Below are 18669 nucleotides of genomic sequence, written 5' to 3' on the forward strand. Positions count from 1 at the left end.
GGTGACATTGTATCTTAGCCACCTACTGTGGTGGTAGGTGGGATAGGGATAGTATATAAGGGGGATGACACATTGTGTATCCTCACCTCACAACTTGTAAAGCATTTGAGCAGCAATACAAGCATATATTCTCCCAAACTCTGTTAAGCATTCTTACTGTTCTTGCTCTTGCAATTGTTCTTTGCTTGGTTCGATCTTATGTTGTAGGAAGGAGGCTGACTTAGCTTGTTTGAGAGGCGATCAAGTCTAAGGCCGCACGGAAGGAAGAGTCCGAAAAAGTCATCCTATGACAGTTGGTATCAGAGCGAAAGCTCGAATCATTCGAAGAAGCATGTCGAAGAGTGGATCGATGTGGAGACTGATCTGTCCAAGGTCAATATAGATCGTGGGGGCAAATCAAAGAGGGAACGATCTAGAGATGTTGTAGCCATGATGGAGAAGCGGCTTTCTAAGATGGAGATTGCCATGGTCGAGTTCGATCAGCGACTCAAGGAGGACGTCCTTACGAAGAGTGGTTTCGAAGCCTGTGGTGGATGAGCTTCAAGGCCAATTCTAAGGAGCCCTCAACTCCGCGCTAGACAAAGCATGCGGCTAGATGTCCAAACCAAGATGGATCACTTCTTAGCGGAGCTTACTTCGCTTCGTGAGGAGGTGAAGGATGTGAAGGGAGATTGGGCTTTGTGCAAGGAAGCTGTCTTGAACAAGACCCGGACTCCGAAGGAACACAATGTGTTAGATTCTTTCAAGCCCAAATCCTATAATGGGAAGAGGGAGGCGAAGGAGCTAGACACATTTTTGTGGAATATCGAGAGGTATTTCAAGTATCGAAGCTCGAGGATGATGAGCCCAAGATCAACACGGCAACATTGTTTCTCACCGACAATGCTCTCATGTGGTGGCGTCGTCGATCTATGGAGATCGAACAAGGTACGTTTACACTTGAGACTTGGGATGAATTTAAGAAGGATATTATGTTGCATTTCTATCCAGAGAATGCCAAGTATGAGGCAAAGGAGAAGCTGAGATGGCTAAAGCAAACTGGGAACGTGAAGGACTATGTCGCCATGTTCACTAACCTATTGTTCGAGGTGCCTAGCATGACGGATGAAGACAAGCTCATGTACTTCATGAGTGGCCTACAGAATTGGGCCAAGCTGGAGTTACAAAGGAGACATGTCCAAACCTTGTCAGAGGCAATTGCTGCAGCCGAGTCTCTTGTTGAGTTCAAGAAGAAGGATCAAGGCGACTCCAAGTTCAAAGGAAAGAAAGATAGCAGTGGATCTAGTGGGGAGACAACAGGCCAAAAGAGGGTAGCAAGTCAGGAGACAAGTCTGACGGTCACAAGTCATCTGGGAGGAAGAATGACAAAGGTGACAAGGGGAAAGACAAGTCAAAGCTAGCTTGCTACTTGTGCGATGGAGCGCACATGATGCGGGATTGTCCGCAAAAGAAAGCCTTGAATGCTATGAACCAAGAGAAGGAATAGGAGGCCGACAGGGAAGCAAGAATGGGGGTCATTCACCATTTCAATGCTGTGCAGGCCAAAGTCGCCAACCACAGTGTTCAAGCCAAATGTGTGATGTTTGTCGATGCCATGGTGAATGGCAAGACAACCCGTTGCCTGGTGGATACAGGTGCCTCGCACAACTTTATGTCCGTGCAGGAAGCAAAGAGACTTGGGTGTCGAGTCTCGAAGGAAGCAGGCAGTATGAAGACGGTGAATTCAACTGCCAAACCGATTGATGGAGTAGCTCGTGGTGTGGAGCTACACATTGCCACTTGGAAGGGAGTAGCTGACTTCTCCGTGATCTCAATAGATGACTACGATGTTCGTGCTAGGAATGGAGTTCATGGACAAGGTAAAAGCATTCCCCATTCCATTTTACAATACTATGTGCATTGCACAGGGTGGAGCAATGTCATGCATGGTGCCAGTGGTGAGGCAACAAGGCGAGACCAAGCTTTTGTCAGCCATGCAATTTTCCAAGTCTTGGAAGATTAAGGCGAACCGACGTTCCTTGCAACTATGAAGATAGATATAGTTCAGAAAGAAGTCCAACCCGTCCTGAAAGCTGTGGAGGCAATCCTTAAGGAGTTTGCAAATGTCATGCCCAAGGAGTTGCCCAAAACCTTACCACCTAGGAGAGAGGTGGATCATGCCAATGAGTTGGAACGAGAGGTAGAGTTCCTTGGTCATTTGTCCAAGAAGAGGTAGAGTTCCTTGGTCACAAGATACGGGGAGGACAATTGCTCATGGAGGAGGGCAAGGTGCAAGCCATTCAAGAGTGGGAACCACCAATCAAGCTACCTGAGTTGCGGTCTTTTCTTGGGTTGGTCAACTACTATCACAGGTTCATCAAGGGATATTCAGCCATTGCCGCCCCCTTAACGGATTTGCTGAAGAAGAACAAGGCATGAGTGGACGCCGATGCCAAAGCATGCATTTGATGAGTTGAAGAGGGCACTTATGGAGGAACCCGTGCTGAGACTCCCTGATCTTAGCAAACCGTTTAAGGTACACACTGATGCATCAGATTTTGCAATTGGTGGTGTACTCATACAGGATGGACACCCATTGGCTTTAGAGAGTCGGAAGCTCAATGACACGGAGCGGAGGTATACCGTTCAAGAGAAGGAGATGACAGCCGTAGTGCATTGCTTGCGGACTTGGAGGCACTACTTGTTGGGTTCTCAGTTCGTGGTCAAGACCGACAATGTTTGCCACAAGCTACTTTCGTCTCAACCGGTTGTCACCCAAGCAGGCTAGGTGGCAAGACTTCTTGGCGGAGTTCGACTACAAACTGGAGTACAAGCAAGGGAAGACGAATGTCGTTGCCGATGCCTTAAGCAGGAAGGCCACACTTGCAGCTGTTGTACAACCACGAGTTCTCTCATGCAGAGGATACGAGAGGGCTTGTTGCATGATCCCCAAGCCAAAAATATGTTGGAGCTTGTCAAAGATGGGAAGACAAGGAGATTTTGGCTCGACGATGGCATTCTTTATGCAACAGGGAAAAGGATCTATGTTCCAAGGTGGGACAATCTGAGGCGAGAGCTACTGAAGGAGTGTCATGACTTGAAATGGGGTGGACATCCAGGCACTCATCGGACGTTAGCCTTGATGAGTGAAGCTTACTATTGGCCACAGATGCGGGAGGATGTAGACTCGTTCGTGCGGACTTGCCTTGTATGCCAACAAGACAAGACATTGCAGAAGCAGCCATGTGGGTTGCTAGAGCCACTTCCTATTCCAGCACCATGGGAGAGTTTGTCCATGGACTTCATTGTGAGTCTACCCTAAGTCAGAAGGGTGTGGCTCAATTTTGGTAGTGGTCGACAGGTTCACCAAGTATGCTACCTTCATCCCCTGCACTAACGGACTACAATGCAGAGGAAGCTGCACGCTTGTTTCTAAAGCATGTGGTGAAGTATTGGGAATTCCCAAGAGTATTATCGCGACCGCGACACTCGCTTTCGGTAAACTTTGGACGGAGCTCTTCGTGCTACTTGGCTGATTGAACTTTTCTACCACTTTCACCCACGCATGATGGTCGACGGAACGGTGAACGCATTGTTGAGTTATACTTGAGGCACTATGTGAGTGCCAACCAGCGAGATTGGGCAAAGTTGTTGGATGTTGCTCAGTTCTTATACAACTTGCAGCGGTCGGAGTCAACAAGGTCAAGTCCTTTCGAGTTGGCAACAGACAACAATCTATGACACCGAACACATTGGTGTCAGGCTACACGGAGTAGCCCACCTGCATACAAGACAGCCAAGGAGTGGCAAGAGACTAATGAGCGCTCGGACTCAATTGGAGAAGGCAACTCGGAAGATGAAGAAATGGGCGGACAAGCATATGCGAGATGTTGTGTTCTAACCAGGTGATATGGTCTTTGTGAAGCTCAACCCTCTCAACACAAGTCCACTAGAAAGTTACACAAGGCGTTGTTGAGGAGATATGAGGGCCCATTTCCTATCATCCGATCAGTGGGAAGAGCTGCTTACCGTGTGGAACTACCACCCCGATTGAAGATTCATCCGGTGTTCCACGTGAGCAATCTCAAGCCCTACCATGCCGACCTCGATGAGCCAAGTCGTGGAGAGTCTCAACGAGCTCCACCTTTGATGGTGACTTCATTTGACAAGGAGGTTGAGTGCATCATGGCCAAGCGAGAGGTGCGACGCAAGGGTGTACCGAGGTACTTTGAGTACTTTGTCAAATGGAAGGGCCTGCCAGAGTCCGAAGGCAACTGGGAGAAAGAAGAGTCTTTGTGGAAGTACAAAGACATCATCGAAGCATTCGAACGAGAAGGATCTTCCGCGGCGACGAGGACGTCTCCGGATTAGGTGGGGGAGAATGTCACGGCCCGCATGTTCAAGGCCCAACCCGTTGGATTGATCATGCTAGACCTCTTAGCCCACATGTCCAGATTCGTTGTATAGTAGTTGGTAGACTACAGTTGGTGACAGTAGTTGGTAAATGTTGGTAGGTGACATTGTATCTTAGCCACCTACTGTGGTGGTAGGTGGGATAGGGATAGTATATAAGGGGGATGACACATTGTGTATCCTCACCTCACAACTTGCAAAGCATTTGAGTAGCAATACAAGCATATATTCTCCCAAACTCTGTTAAGCATTCTTACTGTTCTTGCTCTTGCAATTGTTCTTTGCTTGGTTCGATCTTGTGTTGTAGGAAGGAGGCTGACTTAGCTTGTTCGAGAGGCGATCAAGTCTAAGGCCGCACGGAATGAAGACTCCGAAAAAGTCATCCCGTGACACTTGGCACTCTTGGTTTAACATTTGGACCTTCACTTTGTAGACTTGGCCTAGTGTGCTTTATGATCTAGTAGGAGGGTATTTAATGTTGACTGATGTTTCTTGGCAATGGGTCGAATTGGGGGTGGGTATGTCATTCCCATTCTCATCCCCATCCCTGTTAAGCTTTTTTCTCCCGTCTCCGCCTTCATACTCGCAATATTCATATCGAGGATTCCCCATCCTCACCTTCGTTGGGGAGTGGGTTCCCCACCCGCCCCATTAGAGAAAAAAAAAACCAATAAATAACTACTTTGTTGAAAAAGAAAAAAAAAACGTACGAAGGCAAGATAATGAATATAAATAATACATACTTACAAGACAATATAAGAATGTTTATATATGTATTGGAAGTTAACTAAATAAATAAGTATTATGGCTTAAGATTTGTACAAATTATATAAGTATATAATATAATAATATAAAATATAAAACTTAGTCAGTACAATCACTTTAATAGCATATTTATATATACTATAATATATATTTATATACCTCATCCAAAATATATATATATATATATATATATAGTCTCGATCTCTTGGATCATGGGAGTCCAAGAGATTTATGATCACTCACCGTTGGATATTAATTCAATGGTTGAATTTACATCTAACGGTGAGTGACCACAAATCTCTTGGACCCTTGTAGTCCAAGAGATTAGGCCTATATATATATATATATATATATATATATATATTCTAAACGGGAAGTTCGGGTTGGGGGACATGAGAGAAACACACCCAAAATCAACCTCAAAGTCAACGGGTTTTTTTATAATTTCAACCTCCATTTTGGGGTTTTAGTGAAACTCCCATTAAAATATCATTCTCGCCCCTCCCCAAACACCATACCCAAAAAATTCCCCATACACATCCCCATACATGTTTTTGGTCCTTCATACTCGACCCATTAGGGTCGAAGACCTTTACCCGCGGGGAAAATTGTCATCCAAAGAACGGTGAAATATTCAAAATACCAAAAAATGTCATTGGTTAATCCAAACATTAAGAATTGAAATTATTAATTAAATGAGGATAATATTGTAAATTCACATTTTTTTATATTTAAAAAATTAAAAAAATAAAATAAAATCATATAATATGTCATACTTTTGTGGAACACAACTACCAATTATATTTTTTAATTGTAAAATAAAATTTTAAATTAAAAAAAACCCGTTGGCTCGTGTGCCAAGGGTGTATATTATATTTTTAATAAAGTAACCATTGATGTTTTTTTTTTTCGGGGGTAAGTTACCATGGTGTTGTGTTGTCATAAGATGCAAAAGTTACCAAAACAAAATAAAAGAAATAGATTTTTAATATTCTAAAATTCACAACAACAAAAAAATCACAAAACCGGACCCAGCTTAAAATACCCGCCCCGATTGAATAAACCGAGCAAAACTCAATTGACGTTTCTCTCTCCCTCGTCTTTCATTCAAAGAAACTCTGGCTCTCTCTCCCTCGTTTATAACTTATATCCAGATCCTTCACCGTTCTCTCACTCTTAAGCTAGCTGCCGTTGGATTCCTTTGTTGCCGATTCTCAAGTAAGCTTCAGATTCCGTAAAAAAGTTTCCATTTTTCGTAATTGTTGAAATTGTGGGATCAAGCATGGAAATATTATTGAATTCTTGTAATTATGTGCAAATTACTAGTGTGTGTTTTGGTGGCTGGGATTTAGAGAATTGAAGTTCTAATTTTCTTTTCCTGGATTATTATTCTTGTTGTGAATCAATGGTTATGAACTCCACTTCTGTGGTTTTAGTTTTGGGGATCACCATGAAAGTGTTGGTGCTGAAAAAAATAGACCTTTTCTCCTATCCTTTGCCCTACAAAAATAATTTACCTGATTTTTGCCCCCCATTTTCTCCAATTGTCAACTAACAAGTCGGTTCTAGTTTCTACAATATTATGAGTCTAATCTCATATGAGAATTCAGAGAAAATCAGCTTCAGATATTCCTGAGTTTACCTATAATGAATTAGGACTTTCTGGTTGCTGGAAAAAAAAGGAAGTAAATTTATTCTTTTACTGCTTCTCTAGGGTTTACCTCAATCTCTCTGCTTCTCTAGGGTTTACCTCAATCTCTCTGCTTCCCTAGGGTTTCTAATTGAACTTTCGATGTTTTTTTAGCTAATACAAGCAGCATCCAGCTAAGCTTTCGGAGTTTTTTGAAGCCCTCGAGAAACTGGGAATTGAGGAAACTTTGGGTTGGGGTTCCAATTGTAAAGAATGTCCAAAGTCCGGGATAGGATGGAAGATTTCAAAGATGCTGTGCGCCACTCTGCTCTCTCTTTGGGTTACAGTGAGGTTCGCAAATTAATTCCATTGCTCTCTAATTTATTGAAATTATGGTTTTTCTTGTGAATCAAAGTCTTTTATCTGCAAATTTACAGTCCAAATTGGCAGCCATTATGGCAAAATTTATTATACATGCACCCCGCCAGAGGTCACCTTTCACCAGAGCCGCTCTCAAGACGGTACTTACACATTTGCTACTCTGCTTCTTCTTCTTCCTTTGTAATCTCTTGTGTTTTAATTCATTTCCTTTAATAAATGAATCAGATGGAAAGCATTGGAGCTCTGGAACAGTTTATGTTGAAACATAGAAAAGATTATGTGGATCTGCATCGGACCACTGAACAGGAGAGAGATAGCATTGAGCATGAAGTAAGTTATCAATTGACTATAATTTAAACCCATTTTGTCTCTGTAGAAATTTTGAGTTTCCACAACTTTGTTGGATTGTCAGTGGATAAGTAAATTCTAGTAAGTTCATTTTACTAATTATTAGTATTGTTTGTGTTGACGAAATTGATTCATTAGGCAACTCTTCAGAAATATATATGTTACAAACTCTACGACTTTGTTTATGCTGTTCAATTTGGTTCCAAAGTGCCTAAATGTGCATGTGTAAAACAAATTATTCTGTAATATTAAAGCTTGTTTCTTTATCATATATCTGTTTCAGTCCTGTGTATTCACTTGCATATATTTGTAAAAACCATGTTTGGTAAATGCTGTGGATTATGATATAATTTGGTTAAGCTGTATGGTTTTGTATTATGCTTATATTTCCATTGTGTCATGATATGCAGGTAAGTGCTTTTATCAAAGCATGTCAAGAACAAATTGATGTTCTCAAAAATAGCATTAATGACGACGAGGCAAACTCAAAGGGATGGCTTGGCATTAGGACTGATTACTCTAATGCTGATACTATAGCACACAAACATGGTGTGGTATGATTATTTCTCATATTGTATTAAGTGTGTCCATTGATGTTATATTCTGTCCTCATAAGCCTATGATCTCTAAGGCAGGAACCCTGCATTTCTCTACCTTGGCTTTGTTGAACATGGGACCCTTGTGCCTTTTAGTTCTTATGGGTGACTGTTAATATTCAATCAAGTTAATTAGGAATTTTATATTCCTCATTGTAAACATATTTGCATGAAATCAATGGCATATTTGGTAATTAATTGTCTAATGCTTATTCTTAAACCGCAGGTTTTGATTTTAAGTGAGAGACTCCATTCAGTCACTTCACAGTTTGATAAGCTAAGAGCCATACGCTTCCAAGATACCATTAATAGAGCAACACCTAGAAGAAAACTTGAAGCGGATTGCAAATTCAGAACCTGCAGATGCTTCTAACTCCAACAATTTGGAGCTCAGGGAACCTAATGAACTTCAACCTGAGCCTCTAACAGTCCAACAGCAACTCTTGGACGATGAAACACGTGCCCTTCAGGTCATCAGAATCTTGGCTCTCTATTGGTTTTTTATTTTCTTGTTGTTCCATTATGTAGAACCCTGAAAATGGATAAAGTTGCTTACTGCTGTTCTTGGTATGCAATGCAGGTGGAGCTGACTAACCTTCTAGATGCAGTTCAGCAAACTGAAACTAAGATGGTGGAAATGTCTGCGCTGAATCACCTTATGTCCACACACGTGCTGCAACAAGCTCAACAGATAGAGCAACTCTATGATCAGGTGACTAGATATATGATATATGTTGGTCCATATAGGTCTTGTTTATTATCTGCTCCCTCTAATTTGCCTTTGAATTGGTGGTATATGTTTAAATCAGACACAAAGTCTTAAGTGTACATTCCAAAGACCTACTGCTAATTATCTCTGTTCTCTTTGACAGGCAGTCGAAGCAACGAAGAATGTAGAGCTTGGAAACAAAGAGATCTCAAAAGCAATCCAGCGGAATAGCGGCAGCAGGACGTTTCTTTTGCTTTTCATCGTTTTGTTAACTTTTTCGGTTCTCTTTCTCGATTGGTATAATTGAATGTACTCATCTTTGTATAATTTTGATTCTATACTTGTTAAAGAGAAATGCATGTTCACCAAACTTTAGCAGAGGTAACCGAGAAAAAAATTCGAAAGTTGAGATTTTTCTTTCTCATCTTCAGTTCCAAGTTATGGAAAAACTGTATTTACAAATGTTGTATTTTTTATTTCTAAGACAAGGAACAAAACTTGAGTCCTAGCTATTTCCCAACTTGTTCCTGTAAAGACCTTCCCAATTTTATGATAGTTGGGACAACAACGATTTGATTTAGTTTAGGCTGGAAGAGAATTAAATTCCCAAAACTTTCCTCTATATTTTTCTTTTTCCTGCTGTATCTGAAGGTGAACAGAACACGCCTGTTGGTAAAACAAATAATTTATGAAGGGCTTAATTGTAATTATCAGCATTGAAAACTTGGTGTCCAATTACCCCCAACACCCCCAACACAACAACCACAACAACCGAGTAAATTTAGGTTTTAGCCAAAAAAAAATATTTTCACTCCCTTGAACCGCCATAAAAATAAAATAAAATAGACCACTCAAATAAATATATATATGAATTCCTTGATTCAATTAATTTATGTCATTTTAAATTTCATCATTTATAAATTTTTTAGTACTCTCAAATTTCTTTATCCAAACGGAAAAATGTGTTTCATAATATACTTTTATATTTAATTTCTATTTTCTGATAGTTATACTCAATAATCTTATGGATTACTGAATTTATATTGTTGTCTAAATTCAATTAACCTTAATTTCTCAACAACAACAAAAATTCAATTACCCTTATATAATTCTTCTCATTAATATTCCAAATAAGCTTTGACCAAAAAAAGAAAAAACGAAAGCCTACTAAAACCAACATCAGCCCTCATACACACGCCCAATTCCTTCTCTCTCTTTCCTTCTGCCAGCAGCTATGCCCAGTCAAAGCTGAAAGCTTGATCTGACGATTGCTACCAAAGCTTGATTTGTTCAAGTCTTCATCAACCCCGTCACATCCAGATCCTTCACCGTTCTCTCACTCATCCCTCTGCTCTCTCACTCTTGAGGTAGCTGTCGTTGGATTCCTTCGTTGCCCATCTGCAGGTAAGATTCAGATTCCGTAGTTTGTGAAATTTTGGGATCAAGCATGGAAATTTTACTGAGTTCTTGTAATTATGTGCAAATTACTGGTGAGTTTTGGTGCCTGGGATTTAGAGAATTGTAGTTCTGATTTTCTTTTGCTGGGTTATTGTTCTTGTTGTGAATCAATGGTGGCTGCCCATCTTATGAGTTGGAAGAATTTGCTTGTAATCCAGTTTTTTTTTTAAGTCTTGTCCTTTAATATTAATATTATGCAGGGAAACATCCTACAATTGTTTCTGGTTTTTTTTTTAAAAAAATAATTGTATGATTTTCTTGATTTTTAATTAGATGGGCTTGATTTAGACCTGACCAACAGTATAATTGTGCTTTCTCAACAAACAAAAAAAAACCATCATTTGTGATTCAAATCCTGGCCAGCCGAAGAGAAGTTTTAATCCTATCTGATCTAGCCTAGGCTTCATGCCATTTCAAGGCACTGGCATGACTTTAAAATCTTACTGTATGACAGTTTGAGCATGCAATGTGTGTAACATGATGGTGAGCAACAATGACAAAACCCGAGATCTCTCCCATTTTCAGATTTGTATCCACGAAATGAAGTCATTTTATATGTAAACTTGGAAGAAATTGACAATGGCAGATAAAATCTCTATGATTTCTTTAAAAATTTGATATATTTCTGTGGGAAATTTCATTAACTTGAATTTAGTTGGTACAGAACTAGTAACCGAAGCAACATGAGAACAATGGCAGCAGCAACGACTTCGCAGCTCTCATGCTTCTCTGCTATGAATCGCCACCTCAACCTCCCCAGACGTTCGCTCCTTTGCCCAACCATTTTTCGTCCCAAGTACTTGTCAACTACTGTTATGAGTCTTGAAGGCGGTTCCAAGACCAAGACTAGTTTAAGTTACACAAACGATGCACCAAAAGCAAAGTCAGATCCCATTTTAGATGATGAACAAATTGCTGAACCGAAAAGAGCGGCCAAGATTCATGATTTCTGTTTCGGCATTCCATTTGGTGGGATTGTTCTAAGTGGTGGACTTATTGGTTTCATCTTTTCTAGAAATCCTGCCACTTTGTTCACCGGCGTCCTGTATGGAGCGGCATTGCTAGCCCTTAGTACCTTCAGCTTGAAGATTTGGAGGCAAGGAAAATCCAGTTTACCCTTCATTCTAGGGCAAGCAGCTTTGGCGGCAGTCCTTCTGTGGAAGCACGTTCAGACCTACTCATTGACGAAGAAAGTATTTCCAACAGGCTTCTATGCTGTCATCAGTGCAGCAATGTTATGCTTCTATTCATATGTCGTCCTGTCTGGGGAAACCCACCACCGAAGAAGTTGAAGCCATCTGCAAGTGTTGCATCGTGATAGAAAGCCTAAAGGTCTGATTAGGTATAAAGGTTACAAAGTTTGTATGACTGAATGTTGTTTTGTTTATATGAATTATAGAGGAATTTGCTCTTGAATAATGTCACTGTTAAACTTCAAATGGAGCATAAAAGGTCAACTTCAATGGTGAGGCGAAACACAGCATGAAATTTGAGCGAGTCTGATATGTCTTTTTTGTACTTTTATGTTGTTGGTCTTAATCAACATGGTTGTCTTTCTTCTTCTCTGTTTCATGAAAGATTTGTTTCTCTTGGAACCCTGCTACTTTGGTGAAACAGGGGCTTGAAATGTCAATTTGAAAAGTTTCAGTGTGATTTGTTTCTCTTGTGGTCTCCCTCCCAGCTCTCTTTCTTTGATTTTAAAAAGAAAAAAGGCAAGAACAAAAGGTTATCAGACAAACATTGTTTTTTAATTTAAATATTTTTCTATGAAATTTCATCACATATCGATCCACGCACTTCTTTTGGATTATGATAACAACAATTAACCCTTCTTTTTTTAATGGCTTAGGAACCATCCATCTTTTTCAATGTATTTTTATAAGAGCAACTGCTGTAATATTGTGACAAAGATTGTGTAATAAGTTGGTGTCTGTAGTATTATTATTTTTATAATTTATTTTTATAATTTTCTTCGTCGACTGGAAAAAGTTAAACCTAGAAAGAGACACATAAAATCTTATAAATTTGTATAACTTTTCTTGAACATAATTCAGTGATTTATAACACCACATTAATCTAATAATGATTTTCATGGAAAGAAGCATGCAAGCAAAGAGGCAAAATGAAAGCTATAATATATGAAATATATAAAGATAGGGGAAGTTAAAAATTAGGTCTAAAGAGTAAATTTACAATTCTCTTGGTGAAGGAAAATACCAAGTTGGGGTTGCATCTAATGCGCCCATCTTCATCCTCACACCGTCACATTTCCATTTTCTGCACCCCCACAACCCCCAAAACAAAAACAAAAAAATTGAAAAAGGAAAAAAGAAAGAAAAGGGTAAACACTAAACGGGCCCCACAATTCTTCTGATAGAGATGGAAGGTGCCCCACAACAAAGAGCACCTACGAAGCCGACACCTGTCGGCATTTCCACCGGACCCATCCAACCTCGATGGGGACCACCACACGCGAAGGCCGCCTTGGTAATGGTGCTTTTGAACGGTCCAGCTGGAGGGCCCCCACACTCTTGGGCCCCGCTCCCACCATCACATGGACAGTGAGATGACGTGGGCCCCGCGTTTTATATTAAAATATAGCTCTCACAAGTCTTACCCACCACCCCGCGACCCACACGGTGCACAGAACAAACCCTAAAACCCACTCTACCCCACCATCACCCGTGTGGTCCCCACCTCCGCCTAATCCAACCCCACTTCGCACGTGCATCGCCTTAAACCCCTCCCTCACGTGACCACGTGCTTCCCCTTTCCCTGTCCAAAAACAAAACAAAAAAAAACTCAAAACCCAACGCTGAGGAAGACGAAGCTAAGCAGATAGCCGTACAAAAACCGTCAAGATTTCGCCGCCAAAATCTGAAATCCCAGAAAAAACGCTTTCTGGGTTTTTCTGGGTTTTGGGCTTGTCAATGGTTTGAAGAGCCAGACATGAATTGAAGCTCCTTCTTGTCGTAAATTTCCAAAGAGAAGTCTCTGAGCGTCTGAGGGGCAGTGGAAGCGGCCATATGGGTCGTTGCAGAAGCCGAACTGGGCCCCACGAAAGAGGATATGGGTCGGGCCGAAATGTTGATAAACGGAGCGGCGGCAACGGTGGTTGGAAATGTAAATATGTGAGGCTGGGTCGAAGCGGAAGGGACCATGAAGAAAGCTCCGGGAACGACGCCGTTTGACGGTATGGCCCACATGGGGAGCACGCCTTGAGGTACCACCGCTTGCACCGCTGCTGTCGGTGGCTGTTGGTGATGTCGTTCCGTTGTTAAAGGGGCTAAACCCGCCGAGGCCGAAACGCCGTCGTTCAAGTCCACGTACTCGCTGTTTGAGTTCCGCTTGCGCTTTTTCTTGTCGGGCGGGTCCTCGCCGGGTCTCGGGTCCGGAGCGGACGTGGGGATTTTGAGCGCCCCATTCACGGACATCGCGATCGCAGGCACGGTTCCGGTGCCGGTGGCGGCGATGATGGCCGGCTCGGCGTGCTCCAAGAGCCACCGGATGGTCTCGCCGTCGGACTTGTGCCCTAGCTCCCGGGTCAGCTGGAAGATCCGAGCCGCGCACGTGGCGGGCATTCGGATCCTCCGGCCCCGTCCCTCCACTTTCGTGTGCCGGTCCTTCGTCGACGCTCTCTTCGGCGCGTGCACCGCCACAGGCATAGCTACGTCCCGCTCGTCCTTGGGCGCGAGCATGAGAGCTTGGGATGGGCCGGCGGGCTCTTCTGAGTCGGATTCTTCTCCGCCGTTGATTCTGAGATCGACGGACGTTGTGGCTTGGTCTCGTTCAAGTTCTCGTTTCTCAGTCATGGTCATGTTGAAGCCGAAAATCAACGAAGACCCAATTGAGAAGGAGCAAAACCCAGATAGAATCACACAAGAAATTCGAAATTCGAAAGAAAAAAACGAAAATTTCGCTGCGGACAAAAAAAAAATAGCTGCAGAGTTCAAGTGGAGCGCAGAGACTGGAGGGAAAGCTTGAAAATGAAGCGTTTTCTCTATGCGCTTAAACAACACGTTGAGGAGGATATTCTCTGTAATTTATATACAAATCAATATCATGGGAGGAGGGATGGGGAGTGTAATTTGATTATTAAATTTTTTACGGTTATTATTAGGAGGAAACAATGGAAGAAATCTACGGTTCGCTGCCCATCACATATCAAGTTAGACCCACAGGTGATGACACATGGCGGGGCCCATTGTAATTGGGTTTATCTGTTCAGTTGAGTCAAAGGTGGTGATGGGTCCAATGAGAAATGCACTATAAAATCGTTTTAGCTGTTTTGATTTATTTTTGTTTACGCACACGGTATGCTATACGTTGTGATTTTGTGAGTGTTTATGCTTACGATATTCTTTTCTCTTCTTTTCTGTCATTTTGAGGAAAATTGGGCTTATGAGATTTAATTCTTAATTCTTTCTTGTTGTATTGTATGGAATATAACGACATGTTATAATATAGGTTGATCGTATGGCCGATATTTTTCATTTCTAAATATGCATAGACAAGTAATGTCATGTGGTCGTGCTCGTATACGGAACTATAATTACTCGTATTGTAGTCAAATTTCTTCGTCATATCTTTCATCTAGCATGATATCATCTGCCTCTCTAATCAATGAATAAAACGAATGAAAAGGAATATAAAAAGGAGGGACCAAGTCAAGCATTGAAAAGGAATATGCCCTGAGATGAATGAGCAAACTTTCTTTATCATTTCACAGTTCCACATTGCCAATAAGTTGTATCCGGAAGGGCCATAGCTCATACTGCATGGACCCAACTCTATCTTCATTTCATGTATAAAAAAACACATTCATCCACAAGTGAGACAACCCTAATTTTTCCTTATTACAGAGGGAATGTCATTGTCCTTATTTTGGACATACAAAACAAATAAATACAAAATAGAAAGACTGTGCGAGCTGATACTCGGTAAAAATACAGAACACAAGCAAGTTATTTTATGGTGCCCCTTAAAATGGAGTTCACAATATCAAAATGGAGTTACACTTACATCAGAGAATATGAGCAACTAAACATGAATCAAAAAGGTAAGCATTGTCGTAATAGATTTATAGTTCTTAAGTAGTTGAGGACAATTACTCATGTACTCAATTTCCCAATCACTCAAATACGGAATTAACTAAAAGCATCTATAATTGGCTCCCTAAATCACCTCTTTAAACAAATTTTAGGGAAGAATTGGAAAAATACAATTCCAACCATGATGCCTATCCACCTCTTAAAATAGAGAGATAGGAGCTCAGAATCTGAGAGAGAAACAACTCCTAGTAGTTCTCTATAATTTAATGCTGCTTTATTTTATGAATAGTTTAAACTTTTAATTAATGCTAACTAGTTTTTCATATTATTTTGCATAGAGATGGACCAATCATAATGAATTAAAAAACAACTATAGTATTTATGACTCCCTAAACTATGGAATATGATTAGAGTTCAAATTTTATAAAGAACTCTTAAAATAACTTTTGTGTATTTTTAGCTAAATTTTAACTAAAGAATAGGGAGCAAGATTGTAGCTGCTCTAACTTACCCCAACCTTCCAACATGTCGCGTTAAAATTGTGCTTCAATATCAAAATATACAGTGCATTTTGATATCTTTTTTGGACCATATATTCCAATCACTTTCATTTCGTATGCTTGGATTAGGCGAATTGTACTTGCGAAGAAGTTTAGGCCTATTTTCTGACTAGTTAGTTACATATATTAATCCTCCCCCGTTGTCCAATAGCCACATACTAGAAGTAAGGTAACAACAACTAATGGCAACGTAAAGAGAGTTGAAAACTAGTAGTACTAGTACTTGTGAAAATGGCGTTTATTAATGGGGTTACCAATTTCAAATGGCCCATTAATGTGCTACAAGGTCATTCCTAGGTGTGTGGACCAAACACCTTTGTTGTGCTGGTGCTTTGAAGAGACCTACCAATTCGACAAGGATTCAATATCATTTTTGTCCTTGTATTTTGCTCCAAACTTTTATTTTCGTTCTATGTTTTGAATTTAATCAATTTCATCCTTGTGTTTTATATTGTTGACAATTTTAGTTTATATTTCCTAATTTAACGTTGATTTATCATGGTAAGGATTTGTAGTTCAAGTAGAGAGTATTTATTTATGCACCTAAGGTCATGGGTTCAACACCTCTTCCAATAGTGCTTTGATAAAAACGTTAATTTATTATTAATGTGTGAGTCTTTGTGAGTGTTACGTTGTCACAAAACCAATCCATTATCAGACAACAAGAAAATATAACAAATTTGCACCAATCGACTTTCCTCTTCCATAAAAAGAGCAAATACACTGCAAAAGGATAGATCTATTATAGATTTACTCCATAAACTAGTCAATGAAACAGATAAGGAGACGATGCCAAGGGGGAAGCAAAGAGGATGGGAATGGGATGAGGTGGAGAGGAAAGGAAAAAGAGAGGAAGATGAGAGGAAAAGCATGGTAGTCCCCAAAACAGTTAACAAATTAAGACGCATGAAATAGATTAAAATGTTCTTTTAAAAATAAATAAAAAATTCTCTGATGGGATTCACTATCACAATTTTATTTTTGTCAACCACACAATTACTGTGAAATGGGTAGGCACATCTTCTAAACTGGTGGGGTCCAACCAATTTGTCAATCCAACCGTTGGATCCGACCACCCATGGTGTACCTTACCTCATTGGCCTAAAAGTTTTCTTATAAAGTGGGCCTACTGCACACGCACTTAAGACGAGGACCAGCGAGTTGCCGCTCGCTGGGGTTCGGTCTGGGATGGGACCCACCGTTTCTACACTAATATTAGTGATGGGCCTCACAGCTTGCGTAGGCCACAATGGGGTATGGCTGAGACAGAGAGAGACCCACTGGCTCAAAACTGGTCCCTGTTTACTTTCTAGATGGGGACCCCTCCTTTTGGGGGCCCCATTTGTTTTTCCTTTCCTTTTTATGCTATATGTGGACCCCATTTACAGCCTTGCCAAAAGAAACATGAACAAATGGTATCTCGACACGTGGCTTTAATGAATTTTTAGATATAAATGGAATTACAGTAAGACATGTATTAATAAATCAGAGTGGCGCAGCGGAAGCGTGGTGGGCCCATAACCCACAGGTCCCAGGATCGAAACCTGGCTCTGATAAAAAAGAGTGGCTTCCAATTTTTGTTTTTGTTTTTTTAGACTTTTTACTTTCAATTCAATCTCCAAGTGATTAACATGTATGAGATGAACAAATGGTATCTCGACACGTGTTTTTAATGAATTTTTAGATATAAATGGAATTACAATAATAAATATATTAATAAATCAGAGTGGCGCAACGGAAGCGTGGTGGGCCCATAACCCACAGGTCCCAGAATCGAAACCTGGCTCTGATAAAAAAGAGTGGCTTCCAATTTTTGTTTTTGTTTTTTTAGACTTTTTACTTTCAATTCAATCTCCAAGTGATTAACATGTATGAGATGAACAAATGGTATCTTGACATGTGTTTTTAATGAATTTGTAGATATAAATGGAATTACAATAATAAATATATTAATAAATCAGAGTGGCGCAGCGGAAGCGTGGTGGGCCCATAACCCACAGGTCCCAGGATCGAAACCTGGCTCTGATAAAATAGAGTGGCTTCTAATTAATTTTTTTCACTATTATACTTAAGCCCTATTGCCCTCTAACCTTAATCAATACTTGTCAAAATCGTACAATATTTTTGAAAGAAAAACCACTAATTTTGTTGAGGCCCAAAAAAGTAATGCTACACATTTTTACCACATTTCTATACCACATGATGAAGACTTAACTTCCATGCCACAAGCTTCTCAAGTCAAGCCATATTGCTAATCCGTCACAACCGTTTGATTCATTGGTGAAAGGGATCCAATGTGTTTTCTAAGGCTCCACGAACCTTTCAAAACACTCTTGGGGCTTGGTTCTCGAACTCATACACAGGGGCAACTCTATCTGTTTTTTCTTTATAGCAACCCAAGCTTATTTGTTAGGCTGTTAAAACAAAAAGACCTCTATAAATTTCAATCTAGTACTCTTGGAGTTAATAATTTACACTATAAGTGAACATAATGTATATGGTTAAGCTTTATGTTTTACGTTTTGTACCCTCCTAAAATATAAAATGTTCACTCCCCTCCTCCTCCTGTATACTTATAAAACTCTAGAAATTTGTATTTTTTTTAAAAAGCTTAAGGTTTATGAAACTATCAGATTGCATCCTTATTGTTTTTATGTGTCATTTGTGATTCTTAAGGTTGGTACGTGTGCTCACAAATGATATCTGCCGTTAGGTTCCATAAAAACTCAGTTAGTTTGTCTGACGTGGCATATATATTTTACAAAACATCCCTGAGGTT

At 40.4% G+C, this 18669-nt stretch overlaps 3 protein-coding genes, 2 non-coding genes and 1 pseudogene across 5 annotated transcripts; 5 read left to right on the forward strand and 1 right to left on the reverse strand.

Annotated features, from left to right (window-relative positions):
* The first annotated feature begins 396 nt into the window (after nt 1-396).
* LOC148917257 (uncharacterized) lies at nt 397-4741 on the forward strand (annotated as a pseudogene).
* A 1472-nt stretch (nt 4742-6213) lies between these two features.
* SYP81 (syntaxin of plants 81) lies at nt 6214-9329 on the forward strand. Its single transcript, XM_008234625.3, is given in 9 exon segments — nt 6214-6375; nt 6962-7138; nt 7225-7308; nt 7394-7498; nt 7927-8070; nt 8339-8443; nt 8445-8582; nt 8693-8824; nt 8985-9329. Coding segments are annotated over 8 exon segments (930 nt in total). The 5' UTR covers nt 6214-6375; nt 6962-7060; the 3' UTR covers nt 9129-9329.
* A 640-nt stretch (nt 9330-9969) lies between these two features.
* Nucleotides 9970-11932, forward strand: LOC103331950 (Transmembrane proteins 14C). The gene is given in 3 exon segments (XM_008234627.2): nt 9970-10225; nt 10944-11542; nt 11545-11932. Coding segments are annotated over 2 exon segments (633 nt in total). The 5' UTR covers nt 9970-10225; nt 10944-10962; the 3' UTR covers nt 11598-11932.
* Nucleotides 11933-12418: 486 nt separating this feature from the next.
* Nucleotides 12419-14305, reverse strand: TCP9 (TCP family transcription factor). The gene has a single exon (XM_008234628.3). It carries the CDS (start codon nt 14095-14097, stop codon nt 13207-13209), a length of 891 nt encoding a protein of 296 aa, XP_008232850.1. The 5' UTR covers nt 14098-14305; the 3' UTR covers nt 12419-13206.
* A 3069-nt stretch (nt 14306-17374) lies between these two features.
* TRNAM-CAU (transfer RNA methionine (anticodon CAU)) lies at nt 17375-17446 on the forward strand. Its single transcript has one exon. It is a non-coding gene; the product is annotated as a tRNA-Met (tRNA).
* A 400-nt stretch (nt 17447-17846) lies between these two features.
* Nucleotides 17847-17918, forward strand: TRNAM-CAU (transfer RNA methionine (anticodon CAU)). Its single transcript has one exon. It is a non-coding gene; the product is annotated as a tRNA-Met (tRNA).
* Nucleotides 17919-18669: the final 751 nt, after the last annotated feature.

Source organism: Prunus mume, linkage group LG5, assembly GCF_029339155.1.
Source record: "Prunus mume cultivar Tortuosa linkage group LG5, ASM2933915v1, whole genome shotgun sequence".
In the NCBI taxonomy this organism is placed as follows: domain Eukaryota; kingdom Viridiplantae; phylum Streptophyta; class Magnoliopsida; order Rosales; family Rosaceae; genus Prunus; species Prunus mume.